At 42.3% G+C, this 19,139-nt stretch overlaps 1 protein-coding gene across 1 annotated transcript; it reads left to right on the top strand.

Annotated features, from left to right (window-relative positions):
* Positions 1–6,989: 6,989 nt before the first annotated feature.
* SP5 (Sp5 transcription factor) lies at positions 6,990–10,354 on the top strand. Its single transcript, XM_044304907.1, has 2 exons — positions 6,990–7,111; positions 9,281–10,354. The coding sequence occupies exons 1-2, from the start codon at positions 7,061–7,063 to the stop codon at positions 10,352–10,354; spliced, it is 1,125 nt and encodes a 374-aa protein (XP_044160842.1). The 5' UTR covers positions 6,990–7,060.
* Positions 10,355–19,139: the final 8,785 nt, after the last annotated feature.

Raw genomic sequence — 19,139 nt, 5'->3', positions numbered from 1 at the left:
CTGTGGAGGTCTCAGTTAAGGGGACAGGGAACTGTGGAGGTCACAGTTAAGGGGACGGTCTGCTATGGAGGTCAGTGTTAAGGGGAGGTGTGCTGTAGAGGTCACTGTTAAGGGGGTGGGGTGTTGTGGAGGTCACATTTTAAAGGAACAGAGCTCTGTAGAGGTCACTGTTAAGGGGGCGGGTTATTGTGGAAATCACTGTTAACGAGACGGGGTACTGTGGAGGTCACACATAAAGGGACTGCCGCTGTGGAGGTCACTGTTAAAGGAGAGGGCGCTGTGGATGTTACTGTTAAAGGGGCGGGGTACTGTAGATGTCACTGTTATAGTAGATACTGTCGAAATGTTGGTGAATGGATGCCAGTATATGACATCCGTTTAACATATATGTTTTTTGTATACATTAGGCCGAATGCACACGGCCGTGTTCCGCGGCTGAGAGCGGTCCGTGGTATGCCGGGCTGGATTCCTGTTCAGAGCAGGAGCGCATGGCGTTATTGATTGCTATGACGCCGTGCGCTTCATGTTGCCGCTGCACTACAGTAATACACTGTACGAGTGTATTACTGTAGTGCAGCGGCGGCATGAAGCGCACGGCGTCATAGCAACCAATGATGCCGTGCGCTCCTGCTCTGAACAGGAATCCAGCCCGGCATACCACGGACCGCCCTCGGCCGCGGAACACGGCCGTGTGCATTCGGCCTTAAATGAATGGGAAAAACACAATGTGAACCCAAGACTTCCTGTCTTTTGAGAACAGCTACATGGGCCATAGACACAATGGACAGGAGCAGGTCTCCATTGATTTATATGGGATAGTTTTCTAAGCATGCTATGTGACATGTGCAGAGGACAGGAGGGAGCTGATAAGCTGTGATATCACCTATTGTGAAGGGTGGATTCTGTGTTATCTATGAAGAAGGGTTATGGTGGGTTTACATGGCCAAAGGATCAGCTGAATATCGGGAAGGAAGACAACTGGCTGCTCATTCAGTGGGGATGAAACTCTGCATTTACAATCTACTACGATCGCTCATCCTCGTACAGCTGCATTGTTTCTGGGAAGTAGATCGCTGTTTAGACACCCTGATCTGCTGAGCAGAAACAATAATTTATTTGCCTACATGAAACCTTAGTTCATCGGATGATCGGCTGTACTTTTAGACAGGCAGATTGTTGGGAACGAGAGTTTGTAGGAACTTTCGTTCCCGATAATCTACCAGACTTTCCGGTCCTGTAAACTCATCATTACTTGTCATTGTAATTTTGCCTATGGTGATAATGAGAGCAACTACTGAAAAGTTACCTGCACAGAACAGGAAATCATGACCTATTATTAAGCCTAGTGGCCAGTTTGAAAATTGCAGGATTATATAAAAAAAAATTCAATATAGATACCGACCAGGAAAAATAAAAATACTAATTCTAAAAAAACTTAATTTAAACAATAGGTAATTTTCTGACGACACATTCCCTATAAGGAATGTTTCCAACACCTTGTTGAATACATACGATGAAAAAGCCCATCTGTACTGTGAACAGAGTGGCCACTAACTGTGTGCAGAACGATGCTTAGTTTTTTTATTCTTGTGTTTTATATATTTAGAGAAATACTTATGGTATCCAAAAAATAATTCTACAGATATTTTTGTAGACTGCCATCAAATATATTACATTTGTATATGCATCTGTACACGTGTATACTCTTATGGATTTAGGACATGCAATGTAAAGTAAAATATCAAAAATATCCTACAAACACATCCTCCGTATTCTCAAGATCTCATTGTGATGACTGGCGGGCAGCATGCTGCAGACTACAGAGGACAGAGTTTTCTAGAAATGTTTGGCTCCTACACTGATACTGTAAATCACATGATAATGAAACCATGCAAAATATATCATTTCAGAGTCTAGTATTAAAGCATTAATGTTTAAAAGAAAATTCAAGCCTTATTTTATTCTTTTGAAGTTTTTGCACTTGATTTTCTCTAATTACATGACACTCCTATCAAATGGTCATCTAGGGATTTTTCCTTTTCCAGTGTGCCTACATGCCCTATGCATGTTACTTAATAACAAGTTCAAGGTCTGTAGAAGCATCTATACACCTCCTCAAAAATACAAAAAAAAGGATAACAAAGATTACCAGAAGTTTAGTGTCCCAAATACTGCATATTCTAGGTGTGAATCGTCTAATTTCAATTAAACCCTGAAAAGCGGTTTTTTTACAAATTCAACTACACATCCCTCCAGCTGACCACAGACAATGGATGGCTAGTTGACACAAAGTGACCTCAAATACCTTTTCATGGCTAAGCATCAATATTCATGTTCACAGTTTTTTTTCCAGGCATAGCGTTGTGCAGTTGGGTTAAAAAAAAGTTCCACTTTTGTTTCATCTGTCCATAGAATATATGCCCAGAAGCATTGTGGAACATCCAGGTGGTCTTGGGCTAATTAGTAGATAATTTGTCTAACTGTGAATTGACGTACACCTAGGTAATTAGCTTTGATTTGTTTGAAGCCTTTCTTAGCCAGCTTCATGTCTCTTTATAAAACATATTCTGAAAGTTGTTTGGATCGAGGCATGAGTCACACTAACCAATCTTTCTTGAGCAGAACAGATTTGTCAGCAACCAGGAGTTGTATACCTTTTTTTTCAATTGCCAAAGTACCTGTGAAGCCCACCCTTCCAATCTCATCTCCTAAACCCTTTGCCAATTAGCTTTTGGAGAAGTCATTTACACAGGGGTTGATTTACATTTTCTCCCTGAATTGCAGATGTCTACTCAATGTGCCCAATAAATGACATGAACTTCACAACTGTTTCTGTGTTATTGCTTTGGTTAGATTGTGTTTGTCTATAACTGTGACTTATAGAACAATCAGCCACATTTTATTAGTAAACAATGCACAAAACCTAAAGGATTCACCTACTTTTTTGCAACTGGGGGCTTCCCTGCATTTCTTCTATAAAATGAAGTTCTCTTGTGATCACCAAGAAATGCAAGGAAGAAGAAAATGAGATTTGCAATATTTCCTTTTCCCCTCCCTCACTCGCTAGGAGCTCATGATAGAGCCGTAGGAGAAGACCTGGCACTTTAGTACCTATAAACGATCCAATCTAACTCAAATACTGTGTCTCTAGCAAGTCTTTAGGTAGTATGGTATTATGTTTTACTACAAGGAGGCTGGATGTAAGTATTACCTTTAGCAAAGTAAACTCCGTTCAGCTATGATTAAATCATCTGCAGATAAAGAATCAGGCCAGCACCATGTACATACTCTGTAAAACCCCCATCTGACATCCTATTTCTGTATAGTTCCTGTGTATTTATATGTCCTAGAAAATCTTTAGCTCTTTAATCGACCAGCTATGTTTAATGTTTAATGTTTTAGCATAAATACCATGCATCAGCACACAGTCTTTTCACTGTTTTAAAATTCAAAGTTTTGATAGTAGACTATTATCCTGTATTTATTCAACAGACTATATCATTAAAGTATTAGTATTAGCAATACAATGGGGGCCTGCAAAAAAAAAAAAAAAGGACCTGTCACATTGAACATAGTAACTGAGCTGCAGGTTATAGAGCAGGAGGAGCTGAGCAGATTGATATATAGTCAATGCCAGACTGGGGTGCCTAGGGCCCACCAGTAAAATTTATATTGGGGGGTCCACCTTTCAAATATTACCTGCTCACACAACAGCAAGATGCTACCAGATGACTGAATATGGAGGTCGCAGCAGCAACTTTGTAAAGGTAGGTCCTGAGTAGAAGAGGATACCGGCTAGCTTTCCTCTATACCTAGAAGTCTTCTCAGCTCTGATCGTATCTATAATAATAAACTGGGGAGTTTCTTTAATAATCTATCAAGTTTCTGATATGAACATAGGCTGGTTAAGGTGCTGTACATTGCAGTAAGTCTACTGTGTTATGTGCCACTTATGCAGGGGGAGGGAGACTAGGGGCCCACCTTGCTCAGGGCCCACCGGAGAATTGTACCCCTGTGGGCCATTTTGAGCCTGCATATAGTTATGTGGGAAAAGATTCAGTATAACTTGTATTTTCATCATTAATCTTTGCTATTTCTAGTCCTCTCCAGTACTCAGTCCTATTTTATCAATGACAGCCCACTTGACTCCTAAGAATAGAAAAACCATGGGATTAAATGAATAAAATAGCATCTTGCTCTACTGTACACTGCTTCCCACCATAAGGACTACATTTTCAATATGACAGGCTGCCTTTAACTACTGTGACATTTTGATCTATACTTGAGATCTCAAGATCAAGCGCACACCCTCTAAGGAAAACAAAAATGGCAGAGGCACAGGAGCTTCCACCACCAATAGTCCTGTATTACATAGGTCCCTCCAGCACTCTCCCACTTGCAAGATACACTATATGGACAAAAGTTTTGGGACACCTAAACATTACACCTACAGGAGCTTTATAACATCTCATTCTAAATCAATAGGTTATTAACATGGAGTTTGTCCTCCCTTTGTAGCTAAAACAGCTTCCACTCTTCTGGAAGAACTTTTTGGGACGTGTCTGCGGGAATTTTTGCCCAGTCATCCAAAAGAGCATTTGTGAGGTCAGACACTGATGCTGGAGGAGAGGGCCTGTCTCACAATCTCAGTTTAGTTCATCCCAAAGGTGTTGGATGGGCTTGAAATCAGGGCTCTGTGTGGCCAACCAAGTTCCTCTTCACCAAACTTGCCCAGCCATGCCTTTATGGACCTTTCTTTGCACATTGGAACAGAAAAGGGCCTTTCCCAAACTGTTACCACAAAGTTGGAAGCATACATTTGTCCTAAATTACTTGGTATACCAAAGCATTAAGATTTCCCTTCACTGGAACTAAGGGGCCTCTGAAAAAGAACTTCATACCATTATCCCTCTTTCACTAAACGTTACAGTTAGGATAATGCAGTCAGGCAGGTGACATTGTGGCATTCACCAAACCCAGACAAATCCATCAGACTGACAGAGAAGTGGGATTTATCGTTCCACAGAACACGCTTCCACTGCTCAAGAGTCCAGTGGTGGCATGCTGTATACCATTCCATCTGATAATTGGCATTGTGCATGGTGATGTGAGGTTTGCATGCAGCTGCTCGGCTATGTAAACCCATGCCATGAAGCATACAGCAAAGTACAGCTGATGTTAATTCCAGCGGAGGTTTGGATCTCTGCAGTTATGGAGTCAGCAGAGTGTATGGTGACTTCTATACACTATGCTCCTCAACATTTGGTGACCCCCTTCTATAACTTTACGTGGTCTCCACTTCATGGCTGTGATTCCTAAATGCTTTCACTTTGCAATTATACCACTCACAGTTGATGGTGGAATATATAGAAGGGAAACATTTCAAAAACTGACTTGTTAGAGTGTTGACATCCTATTACAGGACTACACTGGAATCCAGTGTGATCTTTAGAAGAAGCCATTCTTTCACAAATGTCTGTAAAGGAAGACTTCATGGCGGGATACACCTGTGGCATAGTATATGTAAATTTGAAAAGACTTAAAGTGCCCCTCCAATGTATTAAAATGTTAAGATACAACAGAAGTGGTTATTATTCAGATGGTGATTTTATTTATTAGTTAGTGTTAGAACTGTGTTTTTTCCCCAAGAGTCAACAAATTAGATAGTTTTTTGATCCTCGATTGATAATTATGAAATGTTTATGTCCAGCTAAACTAGGCATGCATTATATGATACTGTTAAGACTCTTGCTCAGGCCGATAATTGATCAAAGGCGCATTCATACGAATGTTCTGCCCGTGTAAACAGGTGATGTGCTGCCAACGATATCAAAGTGCATGGGGACCAATCATTCACATCAGCCCTTGTAAAGTACACATGTAAAAAGACCCCCACCAAATTTTTCTCCCTGGGGCAAAAAACTTGACCTTGACTTGCACAAGGGTATAAATAGAGGCAGTACATTCAGCTGCTTTGGGTCTATGAACATGGGACATCAGTTAAGACTGGACCACCACCCTATTAAAATATTTGAGGGATTACCGGAAAGTGACCATGAAGATACAATGATGCAAAATCAGAAACAATACTGGTAAAGCCGCCCATGCACCTAAAGATAATGGTCATTACACACAGAGAAATGCTATAGAGCCACTACTAAGGAGACCAATCTCTGCAAATAAGATGAGGTGCAGTATGTAATATGTAATAGCTATAGGCAATGGGGTGCACTTCAATTTGACTATGGAGCCCCATGATTATCACTAGGAAAACTTTCTTGCAGATGGACATTCCGATACAGATAAATTAATCTGATCGCAGTCAAATCCAAAATCATTGGCATTCTCGAGACGTTCCCCCATATCCTCATAACAATACTTAAAGAAATAAGAAACTTGAGCAAGGAGTACATTACACTATCCTCCAAATTCACCCAAGCGAGTGTAAAAACCATCTCCATCCTCCAATAACAAAGGGAGATTGTCTCTTTGCTACAAATCCTTAATTACAAAAAGCACAGAGGAGGGGGCTCCAGGCTTGTGGACAAGCAGTGCAGGGTCTTCAGGAGCTGAGGGTCCCTTTGATCAAGAAAATCCAATTATTTGTGTATATACATTTCCCACATAGTGATTAGTTCATTAATTGTCCCGCCTTTATCACCTCCCTTTCCACCCCCTGTAATAATCAGTTCTTTTATCCAGACCAACAAACACTCGGTAGGAGCTTTTGTACATTCAAAGGATTTGCTTTCTCTTGTGAAAGAGCTGCTGTGCTTTGATGATTGGGCAGCTGGGAACTTCAAAGGGACAGAGCCCGGGCTGTGACTGGCTGGCGGCCCAGCAAAGTCCTTATCAAATTCTTGGAGGTGATCCCACTGCAGTCAGTCAAGAGGCTGCTGGAAGGGAGGGGAGGCAGGAGGAGCACCAACCTGCACACAACCAAGTACCAAACAAACAACCTGGCACTAACTGGGTGGGGAGTCACTGAGTGAAGGGGTTTCCTCCATGCATCTTCAGCAGTGTGCTGCCCATCACAGTGCCCAGCTGCAGGAGCAACACCATGGCTGCAGTAGCTGTACTGAGGAACGACTCACTCCAGGCATTCCTACAGGTCAGTGCGGCTTCACCTTCACAAGTAGTGATGCCACTTAGTGAACAACAGGTTGTAGCAAAAGCAACTGTTACCAAAGGAGCCCGAATGACTATGCGAAACATAACTATGATGCCATTTATACATTTCTGTGTCTTAGATATAATATTTCTGGATATGATTGGGGAAATTATTTATTCTTATATGGGATAAAGTGGAAAAAACTTCCTTTTTGTCATCATTGCATTTACATAGGATGCAAGTAGTGATGGCACTTGGTGAATATGGTACAAAGATTTCCTCAGATTCCCCCAGATGTGCTATCCAATATATAAGTTGATATGATTATTGTGTATAGCTTAGATATTTAAAAAAGATGATGGATAATTAGATAGACAGATAGATAGATAGATAGATAGATAGATATGAGAGAGAGAGAGAGAGAGAGATAGATAGATAGATAATTAGATAGACAGATAGATACAAAAATAGAAAAAAGAGAAGCAGCACACAAAGATGTGGGTGCAAAAAAATCTTCCTGCGGGACCTGTGACCAAGGTCCCAAGTATGGATAATGTGGCAAAAAGAAGGCAGCACTCCGAATGATTGTGAAAAAGTGGACGGTTTATTCACTCATCAGCGACGTTTCAGCTCTCACTATGGAGCCTTTTTCCAGCTGGAAAAAGGCTCCATAGATAGATAGATAGATAGATAGATATGGGAGAGAGAGAGAGAGAGAGAGATAGATAGATATTAGACAGAGATACTGGTATATGATAGATAGATAGTTATTAGATAGATAAATAAGATAGATAGATTAATATGCAAGAGAGATTGGAAAATACATAAACCTTAAAGAAGTTGATGATCTAGAGATGACCTCATATCAATCAGAGTAAACAAAAGTTAAGAAAAAGTAAACTTCTGGTACTGGATTTACCTAAAGTACAGGTAGTGGCAGTGAACTCGAGGCTGAGGCTGCAGGGCATGAGAAGCATAATTTACACCAGGACTGTTCTATATATAGGTAAGACTAAATGAATTTTTCTGCTTTATAAGCCTTTATTATATAATTATAATATTCAATATATTCTCTGCCTGCTTTAATATATTATATACTTTTATATGGTTAGTTTCGTTCTGATAACTAAAAAAGACAAATAAAAGTTACCTAATGAGGATAACATGGAGAACAGTGAGCAGAAGCTCTGGAAATGACACAAATAACTAGCATCAGGATAATCTCAAATATTTACAAGGAATACAATTATTCAAGTTCCTAAGAGTGCTGCCCCACGTCGCTGCTGTGCTGCGTTTTTTGTGCGACAGTAAATGCATTAGGAAACCGCATGCGATTTTTGCAATGACATACCTGCATTTAAGCTGCATTTTCTTCCAGCAAAGGGAAAACACACAGCAGACTTAATTGACCTGAATGTAACTCTATTTTGTAATTAATGCAATTCAGTTTTGCTGTGTGTGATTTACTTTTTCCCCCTTTGCTGGAAGAAAAAAACACCAGAAACACAGGTATGTTAGTGTAAAAAGTGCATGTGTTTTTTGCCGCACCAAAAACGCAGCACAGCTGCAACGTTCAGCAGTATCCAATAATTCACATCTTCTATGGTCATTCTTTTATTTTTTTAAAGAGCTTCTTAAAATGACAGTTATATGGAAACTATTAAAAATATTATAAACTCTAATGATTTAAAGAAATAAAAAAGTTTGCAGTTGAAAAAGGAAAATAAAAGTTTCCTAATAGACTTGAAAAGAGCTGCTACTTCTAGGTGGGTCCGTCATTGTAATGCACAGTCTATTCTTCTTATGCGTCACCAGTCTCAATATGTCATGCAGAGCTCTTGAAATTTTTGTGTTGAACAGTCATTAACAGCAACCGTTAAGCTGACAGGAGCACTGAACTTGGGCTGTTGATGGATGTGTTTTAATTGGCTATAAAGCAATAGACAGTCCTTCCCATGCCTAAGGAGATGATTATACAGGTGAATGAGTTGTGGCCGTATAGTCAAAAAGATGTATTTACTTTTAGGCAAACTTTTTGTTAAATCTATCTATCTATCTCATATCTATCTATCTGTCTGTCCGTCTGTCTATTTTATCTATCTTAAATCTATCTTTCTATAATGCTATGTATATATTTTTCATGCAAACTAATCATATTTTCCCTTACAGGACAGGACACCCAGTGTCTCACCAGATGTCCCGAAACATTCTCCACTGGCTCTACTGGCGGCTACATGTAGTCGAATAGGTCAACCAGGAAGTGGTGCGGACTTTATTCAGGTTTCTTATGATCCAACCATTGGGTCTCCATCAAGGATTTTCCATCCATGGACTAGTGACATTTCTTCACACTCTCCAGGTGGCATTCAGCCACATAACAACCTAGGGCTTACTGCCCCCAAAAATCAACTCCCATCTCACATCCAGTCTACATTTGTTACTCATGAACTACCACTGACTCCCCCTGCCGACCCTTCCTACCCATATGAATTTTCCCCTGTGAAAATGTTACCTTCCCCTATGGCGGCTTTTCAGTCATCTGCTTGCCAATCGACCTATGTACCTTCTGTTCCTTATCCCCCTACTGCACCTATCGCTTCTGCAATCCATGGATTTGTACCAGGTCATTCAAACCTGATACATCAGCAACCAAGGCAACTGTCCCCCAATCCAGCAGAAGATATCCCATGGTGGAGCATTCAACAATCTACGCCAGTCACCCACCCATCTGCAATTTCTCATGCTCATCACCGGTTTCCTATCCAGAGAAGTTTCGTTCTTGGACATTCAGACTTTGCACAATACCAGACTCAAATTGCTGCTCTTCTGCAGACCAAATCCCCACTGGCCACTGCCAGAAGATGCAGAAGATGTAGATGCCCCAACTGCCAAACCTCCAGTGGTCCAGATGAGCCTGGAAAGAAGAAACAGCACATCTGTCACATCCCAGGTTGTGGAAAGGTGTATGGTAAAACCTCCCACCTAAAGGCCCATCTAAGGTGGCACTCAGGAGAGAGACCCTTTATTTGTAACTGGTTGTTCTGTGGCAAAAGTTTCACCAGATCTGATGAACTACAAAGGCACTTACGGACTCATACTGGAGAAAAGAGGTTTGTCTGTTCTGAATGTGGAAAAAGATTCATGAGAAGCGATCATCTGGCCAAACATGTGAAAACCCATCAAAGTAAGAAGATCAAAGGGGTGGAGAGGACAGTTAAACAAGAGCAAAGCAGAGACCACTAGAGGAGGCTTCATGGATATATCTAAAGTGCAATATACTTGAATACTGATTGATTGGAATATAGGTTGTATCAAAGCACAATACTTGTCCATATTTTGCTTCTTTTTTTTTTACCAATGGATCTTTCTGAGGAACCCAAGGATTTGTATATTTCTGTTCAAAGTGTAATTAGACTTGGTGTAATCTATGACAACTTGTTCTGAGACCTTCATGCTTTCCCAGAAGACTAATGTGTTTGTAAAACTTCTTCAGTTTTTTTTCTTCCATCCATTGCAGCGTGCATTATTGATTTTGTAAATGGGACACAAAGTTTCACTTCCAAATAAACAATGAAGAGTATTGTTCCGGAGTCGCTGCCAAATTGGTTCTGTCTGAATTTCAATTTACGTGTCACAAGTCTCTTTACCAGCTATATGGAAACTTTTTTTCTATTTTACTTATTGCTTAATTATAACTCTCAGCATTTGTTCCTTTGGATGTTAATTCCTCTTCTTCCTCCTGGATTTCCATAATTACTATAGTGTTATATTCCGTATATATTGTGTTATTATTGATATGTACCTTCACCAGCGTTCATGAGAATTGGTTCAGTGGATAACTTGCCTATAGCAATATATCTTCTATTAGTGTAATTGTGGCATTAGCTTCTCGCAGCTATGTGCAGTGTTAATTTGTGTCTGTTTTTGCCCAAGGTATGTGCTTGCCTGTATAGTTGGAGTGTAAGCATATGTTCCATTTTAGACTTTTTGAAACTTTGGAACATGTCTTCTCACATTGCACCACTGAATTAACAAATTATAAGGCAGATGCTGTATCATTTAGGCTCTGTTCACACTCAAGCTGCATAAAGATACACGTTAGTGATTTGTTGGCTGAACCTGCAGAAAATGGCAGAATCGGATGACAATCTAATGTGCATGTGGAGCTATGATGCCCCCCTAACAGATACTGTCGGGGGAGAGAAGGATTGGGTGAACTGAATATTTCTTCTCGATCCTTTTGTTCTCCCAGGATACTTGCTGCCACCATAAGTGTCTGCAGTGGCTTTTTCCCCATAGACAACACATAGATGCTCAGCCAAATCGGACGCAAATGTATTTAGGGGAGTCGGGGAGATAACTGTCGGCCAAACAATTGTTCAAATGTGTATGACCAACTTAAAGGGATTGTCTCACTTCAGCAAATGGCACTTATGTAGAGAAAGCTAAGACAATGTACTTATTAATGTGTTGTGATTGTCCATCACATTATACACCGCTCGTTTCCAGAGGTCACAACCACCGTGCAATCCTGCAGCGGTGGTCGTGCTTGCATCCTGTAGGAAAAGCCAAAAAACTCTCTGGTGGTAGGGACCACGGATGTGTGCATAGGCTAGCATTTTTTCCTATCATGTTGATAATGTGATGAAACAGTGAATCCAGCCAGCAAAGGAGGCAATGTGGACAATCACAATACATTAGTAAGTGCCTTGTATTAACTTTGTCTATATGATAAATGCCATTTGCTAAAGTGAGACAACCCCTTTAAGGGTGATTCACATGTAGCATTTTTAGGGTATGGCCAAACAGCGCAGCCATGCCACAGTTGGGATGCTGCCACCATGTGGCCGAGTACCGCGCAGACATGCACATCAGGATCATATTAACTGATCAGAAATTAATCGTTTATTTGTTCTTCACTGTAAGGGTACGGCCACACAGAGTCACCGTGAGACGGTCGGTTTGCAGTCGTGCTGTGGTCAAGAACTGCAGAGACAATTAGCGCACATCTGCCTTTCATTTAACTAATGAAGACCGCACTGGTTGGCCTTCATTGTTAATGGCCTTCATTGTTAATAACCTCGCGGCACCTTCAATACAGCGTGGCCATTAGCAATGAAGACCGATACAGTGCGGTCTTCATTAGTTAAATGAGGCAGCTGTGGCTAATTGGCCGCGTGGTTCTTGACCACAGCAGGACCACAACCCGACTGTATCACTGCTTCACGGTGTGGCTATACCCTTAATGGCCGTGTGGTAACTCTCAAACAACCCGGATAAACTATTCAGTTCTGATTAGTTAATATAATCCTGCTTCGGTCTGCAAGTCCGCACGGTACTGGACCGCACTGTGTGGCCATACCCCATGCAAAAATAAGCTGAGTTGGGAATATACTGAAAATGCCAGGTGTGTACCCTAAAACTAAACTGGTACGTCACCTTTTTCTTACTGGAAAATAGCACTGCTTTAGCTATTAATGTATACATATGGTTCACAATTTGTTTTAGTTTTGTTTTGTATCATTACTATTCAGAAAGACTGTATAACTGAAGTACGCAATGTATGAGTTATGTGATATTTGTGTCCTAATTTCAGTGAACTGAGCCTTAAAGAGGACTGCCCATACACAGTACATGGCTGTCCAAATACTTTTTCGGTTGACAGCTATTTCTCCTGACCAATACACATGCTAGGCTTGGCCGTGCCAGTGTGTTAAAAAAAAATAAAAAAATGATCGGGCATATTGAAATCCAACAGCCTGATCCTTCTCTCCCCCAATATCTGTCAAGAGTTGAGAGGCCCTATACACATTAGATGATTACCCGGCTGAAACAAAATTGGTGGGTTTGAGACAAAGTCGGTCTAAGGTTCCTTGGGCCCACCAGAGAAAATTACTCACTAATAAAGTTTAATAGGTTTTGATTTAAAAAAAATAGACCCTATTGGCAAATTATTGTCTCCAAAAGCCATTTCCAAATGTTTTTCTCTCTGAACGTTTGGGGCCCATTATAGTATCAAAGTCTGGGCCCTCTGGAGGATCTTTTGGTACTCTGGTGAGCAGGTCCGACGCTGGTTTTAACCAACATACATAGTGGAGTTGCTATTTTTTTAGTGAGTTTAGTGAGGATAGAAAAAAAACTGGTTCAGCAATGGTCGCATCTGTAGATGAGCCCATATCTCAGCTTCTGGGATGCGAAAGGATAGTTTCACACAAGAGTTTGATGTAGATCTTTATGGGCGGACTGGCCATAGACCCCACAGGGAATTTACCCGGTGAGCCGATGCCCATAGGGCCACCTGAGCCCTCCTCACTGCCACTGGTCCGGTACATACTACTGGGGGAACTATAGGGGTCATTAAGTCCAGGCAGCATGCTGAAGGTAAGGCTGGCCTGGTGTTGTGCCCCACATCTCACCTCCTAGGCCTCCTTCTCCACATTAGAAACGATTGGAGGAAGAGAACAGAACGTGGCAGCTATTTATGGCCACTACAGAGGGACATTTTCTGGAGAGGTATTTGGTGCTGCGCTGTGGTATTTAGTTCTCTGGGAAGGTATTCTGTGCTGCACTATGGTATGCCTACTTATAATGGCCCCATCTACTTGTGTTGCCCCACCTTCTATATTCTGGACCAACCTACAACATAGGGGCCACTTTTATTTATTTTTTTAGGGCCAAGTTCCCAGTCCGCCCTTGTAGTTATTTATGCAGTTTTTTATTTAAAAAAATAAATAAAAAAGCCAATTTTTGCTTCGGATATCTGCATCAGTTTTTAACCCTTTGCAATGCAGAGGGTGAAATGTGAGGCAAATCTACAGCCAAATCTGCAGCAAAATGTACATGTAACACATCACAGCTTTTCCACAGCAAAACATGCCATGTATGGCCGAACCCTTACTGAACAGGATTCCAACAATTCATGACGGATTTATACCAGAGTCTACCATGTTTCCCTCAGGTTTTAGGCACTTTTGGTAGCAGTAATAACACCCCTATAGACGATGTTAGTCATGTCATCAAAAAAATATGAGAACCACTGATGGAAAGATAATAGCACAAATGTGAACAGCGCCTAAAACAGATGTATCAAAAACAGCACTGTATGAATATAGCCTTGTTTGAAATGGGGGGTGGGGGAGAGAAATGCTACTTGGACATCTGGGTTAACTGCAGTCGCTTTTATGTTTTAGTAAACGTATGCATTCTCAATGTGATTTTGTCGTTTATTACGTTCATGGACCTAAAAGATTGTGACCTACTTAACAAAACACTGGGTCAGATTCATTAAAACTGTAGATCCAATCACAGTGCAGCTTTCATTTTCCAAGAGCAGAATATGAAATGAAAGCTGCACTGTGATTGGCTGCCAATGGTAACCAAGGCAGCTTTTCTTTTAGGCCTTCCATAGCTTTTCCCTCCTGTACTGATGGATTGGATTTTGCCCTCTTGTGTTTTTTGTAAAACTACTTGGCAGAAATAATTTGTAAACATTGACCATTGCTATAGTGCATACCAGGGATGCCCAATCTGCGTCTCTCTAGCTGTTGCAAAACTACAATTCCCAGCATGCCTGGGCAGCCTACAGCTACTAGGGCATTCTGGGAGTTGTAGTTTTGAAACAGCTGGAGGGCCGCAGGTTGAGCATCCCTGGGGCATACAATGGATTGTACACCTAAAACTTCAGTAAATCAAATTTGATTAAATACGTTAGCACAAGCAGGGCTAAAGCCTAGCACAAGCAAAGCATAAAAGATTTGTAACTTGTAAGTGTACTATGAGTTGCAGCAGGCTCCAATTAACTATTTAGGACCCCATTGTTTCGTCAGTCTTCACTGTTGAAGGGGTATTTCACCACTAGAATATGCCATTAATGTCAGATAGGTGTGGGTTCCACTTTAGGGACCTGCCCCTATCACATGAACAGGGTCCCTAAAGTGATGAAGAGCACTCTGCGTATGGTCAGCGTGCTCTACATTCACTGCTATAGGAGTTCCCAAAATAACAAAGTGAGCATGCTCAGCTGATTTCGGAAGTCCCACAGTGCTGAACGGAGGGTGGCCATGCATGCGTGGTTGCTCTGGCTTCACTTCGAGGGGCCCGTTTTGAAAATCGGAGCCGGTCCCAAAGGTGGGACCCGAACCTACTTGATACTGATCCCGACCGTGTGCCATCAATGTCTGAGATGGGGATACCTCTTTAACAATAAGACTGACAAAAAATTGTGGTTCTAATTAGTTAATTGGAGCCTGTTGCGGCTCTTAAAACTGCATTGTATTTGCCCATAGGCCACATTGAAGCTGTAGCACAGCCACACGTGGGCTTGTACCCTAAAGCCCTTTACATGAGCCAAAGATTGAGCAATTATCAGGATGGAGCATTCGTAGCAAATGCTCATTCATCAGATCAAAGCATCGCAGATCTGGTCACCTAAATTATAATTTCTGGGCAGTAGAATGTAAAGTGTAAGGCTGGTTTCACACGGGCGTTGCGGGAAAAGATGCGGGTGAGTTGCGGGAACATGCGTGATTTTTAAGCGACAGTGCAAAAATTGTAATGCATTTTGCACACGCGTGAGAAAAATTAACATGTTTTGTACCCAAACCCGAACCCGGACTTCTTCACAGAAGTTCGGGTTTGGGTTAGGTGTTGTGTAGATTGTATTATTTCCCCTTATAACATGGTTATAAGGGAAAATAATAGCATTCTTAAAACAGAATACATAGTACAATAGGGCTGGTGGGGTTAAAAAATAAATACAAATAATTTAACTCACCTTAATCCACTTGCTTGCGCAGCCCGGCTTCTCTTCTGTCTTCTTCTTTGAGGAATAGGACCTTTGATGACGTCACTGCACTCATCACATGGTCCATCACATGATCTTTTACCATGTTGATGGATCATGTGACGGACCATGTGATGAGCGCAGTGACGTCATCAAAGGTCCTTTTCCTACTGCACAGCAAAGATGAAGACAGAAGAGAAGCCGGGCTGAGTGAAAAAGTGGATTAAGGTGAGTTTAATTATTTTAAAAAAATTGTTTAACCCCTCCAGCCCTATTGTACTATGCATTTGTATTAAGAATGCTATTTGTTTCCCTTATAACCATGTTATAAGGGAAAATAATAAAGATCAAGTCCCCATCCCGATCGTCTCCTAGCAACCGTGAGTGAAAATCGCACCGCATCCGTGCTTGCTTGCGGATGCTTGCATTTTTCACGCAGCCCCATTCACTTCTATGGGGCCTGCGTTGCGTGGAAAACACACAAAGAGGAGCATGCTGCGATTTTCACGCAACGCACAAGTGATGTGTGAAAATCACCGCTCATGTGCACAGCCCCATAGAAATGAATGGGTCCGGATTCAGTGCGGGTGCAATGCGTTCACCTCATGCATCGCACCCGCGTGGAAATCTCACCCGTCTGAAAGAGGCCTAAGGGTACTTTCACACTTGTGGCAGAGGATTCTGGCAGGCAGTTCCGTCGCCTGAACTGCCTGCCGGATACGGCAATCCGGATGCAAACTGATCGCATTTATCAGACAGATCCGGATCCATCTGACAAATGCATTGAAATACCAGATCCGTCTCTCCGGTGTCATTTTTTTTGCATTTTTAAAGATCTGCGGATGCGCAGATCGGAAAGCCGGATCCATTTTGCCGGAACACTTAATGCCGGCACTAATACACTTCAATGTAAATTAATGCTGGATCCGGCATTCCAGCAAATGATCAATATTTTTGGCCGGAGACAAAACTGAGGCATGCTGTGGTATTTTCTCCGTCCAAAAAACGTAAGACGGACTGAACTGATGCATCCTGATGCATACTGAACGGAATGCTCTCCATTCAGAATGCATTAGTATAAAACTCAGTTTTTTTCCGGTATTGAGCTCCTGTGACGGAACTCAATGCCGGAAAACAAAAACGCTAGTGTGAAAGTACCCTAATCCGCCATCTGATGTCCAGAAGCAACAATTCTCTATGAGAAGGAGAAATTATAACAGAGATCCCTCATCCACATACACATGCAGCAATTGCTGCATTCTGACAAGCAGGAAATTATCAGGAATGAACGGATTGTTCCCGATAATTGCCTGCTATGATGCCCCATGTAAAGGAGTCCTTATATGCAGGGCCAGCGTTAGTGGGGGGGAGGGCAAACTGGGCAATTGCCCAGGGACCCCATGGTCTAAGGCAGTGATGGGCAAACTGCAGCTCTCCAGCAGTTGTAAAACTACAAATCCCATCATGCCCTGCTGTAGGCTGATAGCTGTAGGCAGACTGGGCATACTGAGAGTTGTAGTTTTACAACAGCTGGAGAGCCGCAGTTTGCCCATCCCTGGTCTGACCCTAAGTTCACACTTGAGCGTTTTACAGCGCGTTCCTACGCGCTGTAAAACGCGCAACACATGAAAACCAATGCTTCCCTATGGGGCTGGTTCACATTTTCGCGTTTTACAGCGCGTTTGAACGCACTGTAAAACGCCCGACGCATAAACAAGTTCTGAAGCTTTTTTTGGGGCGTTTGACGCGCGTTTGGGCCATAGACTCTTTGGACAACACTGCTGTCAATCACCCAAACACGCGTCAAACGCGCGTTTACTATTACAAAAAACGTGCATAAAAACGTGCGACAAAAACGCGCATAAAAATGCGCGTTTGAGAAACGCTTAGGTGTGAAACCAGGGTAAGGGTAAAGGCTAAGGGGCCCCCTGCTTCAGTGCTGCTGTTCAGCTGAATGTCCCTGTAAGCGGACGGGCAGACAGCTGAAAAGCTGCGCTTTACAATGCAGTGTAAGCCCCCTCTCTGAACACATAACACAAGTCATTACCACAGTGCTGCTCTGCAAACTGACAGCCCCGTACACCAGCAGCACTCTTCTACTGGAGCTGTAGGACCTGCCATGATGTCACGTGCAGGAGGCAGAGCTCAGTAGAGAAGAGGGGGATGAAGGACCTGCCATGACCTCACCATCATGTGACCAGAACAGGAGGCGGAGCTATGCAGTAAAGTAATGAAGAAGTTCAAGACCAGTGATGCATGGGAAGAAGTGAAGGATTCAATGTAAGTGCCAGGAAAGTAACATAGTATATAAGGCCATCTAGGTCGGCCTGTCATCCTGCAAGTTGATCCAAAGGAAGGCAAAAAAAAAACTGTGAGGTAGAAGTCAATTTTCCCCACTTAATGGGCTTCTGTCACCCCACTAAACAGTTTGTTTTTTTTTGTTTACTTATAATCCCTATACTGCGATTTATCCATACATAATCTAATTAATCATTCTGGTTCAGTAGATTGTGTTAAAAACATGCTTTTAAAATATGCAAATTACCTTGCTACCAGCAAGTAGGGCAGCTACTTGCTGGTAGCAGCCGCATCCTCCGATCCTAAAGACGCCCCCTCCTCATGTTGATTGACAGGGCCAGGGAACGGGATCGTTCTCTGCTGGCCCTGTTTGCATTCAAAATCTCGTACCTGTGCCGTACCTGTCTTCAATTGCCGCAGGCGCACTGAGAGGTGGACGCTTGCTCAGCCGCTCCATCCTCAATGCGCCTGAGCCGGGTGTAGATGCGACGTCATCGGCGCAGGCGCATTGAGGATGGAGCGGCCAAGCGAGCGGCCGCGGCCGCCTCTCAGTGCGCCTGCGCTGACTGAATACCGTTGCGGTGCAGGCGCAAGATCTTGATAGCAGACAGGGCCAGCCAGAGGACGTTTGCATTCGCTGGCCCTGTCAATCAACATGCGGAGGGGGTGTCTATATGATAGGAGGATGCGGCTGCTACCAGCAAGTAGCCGCCCTACTTGCTGGTAGCAAGGTAATTTGCATATTTTAAAAGCACGTTTTTAACACAATCTACTGAACCAAAATGATTAATTAGATGATGTAGGCATAAATCGTAGTATAGGGATTATAAGTAAACAAAAAAAAAATAAACAGTTTAGTGGAGTGACAGAAGCCCTTTAAGGGGGAAAAAATTCCTTCCCGACTTCAATCTGGCATCAGAATAAATCCCTGGATCAACGACCCCTCTC

This window comes from Bufo gargarizans, chromosome 8, assembly GCF_014858855.1.
Source record: "Bufo gargarizans isolate SCDJY-AF-19 chromosome 8, ASM1485885v1, whole genome shotgun sequence".
Classification (NCBI taxonomy): domain Eukaryota; kingdom Metazoa; phylum Chordata; class Amphibia; order Anura; family Bufonidae; genus Bufo; species Bufo gargarizans.
Note: the sequence above shows the minus strand (reverse complement) of the source record. Positions and strands in the feature narration are given on the sequence as shown.

What these genes read in the sequence shown, in the direction of transcription:
- SP5 (XM_044304907.1), top strand. Translation starts at nt 7,061, where the DNA reads ATGGCTGCAGTAGCTGTACTGAGGAACGACTCACTCCAGGCATTCCTA. An exon ending in CACTCCAGGCATTCCTACAG is followed by an intron (nt 7,112 to 9,280) that starts GTCAGTGCGGCT and finishes TTTCCCTTACAG; the next exon opens with GACAGGACACCCAGTGTCTC.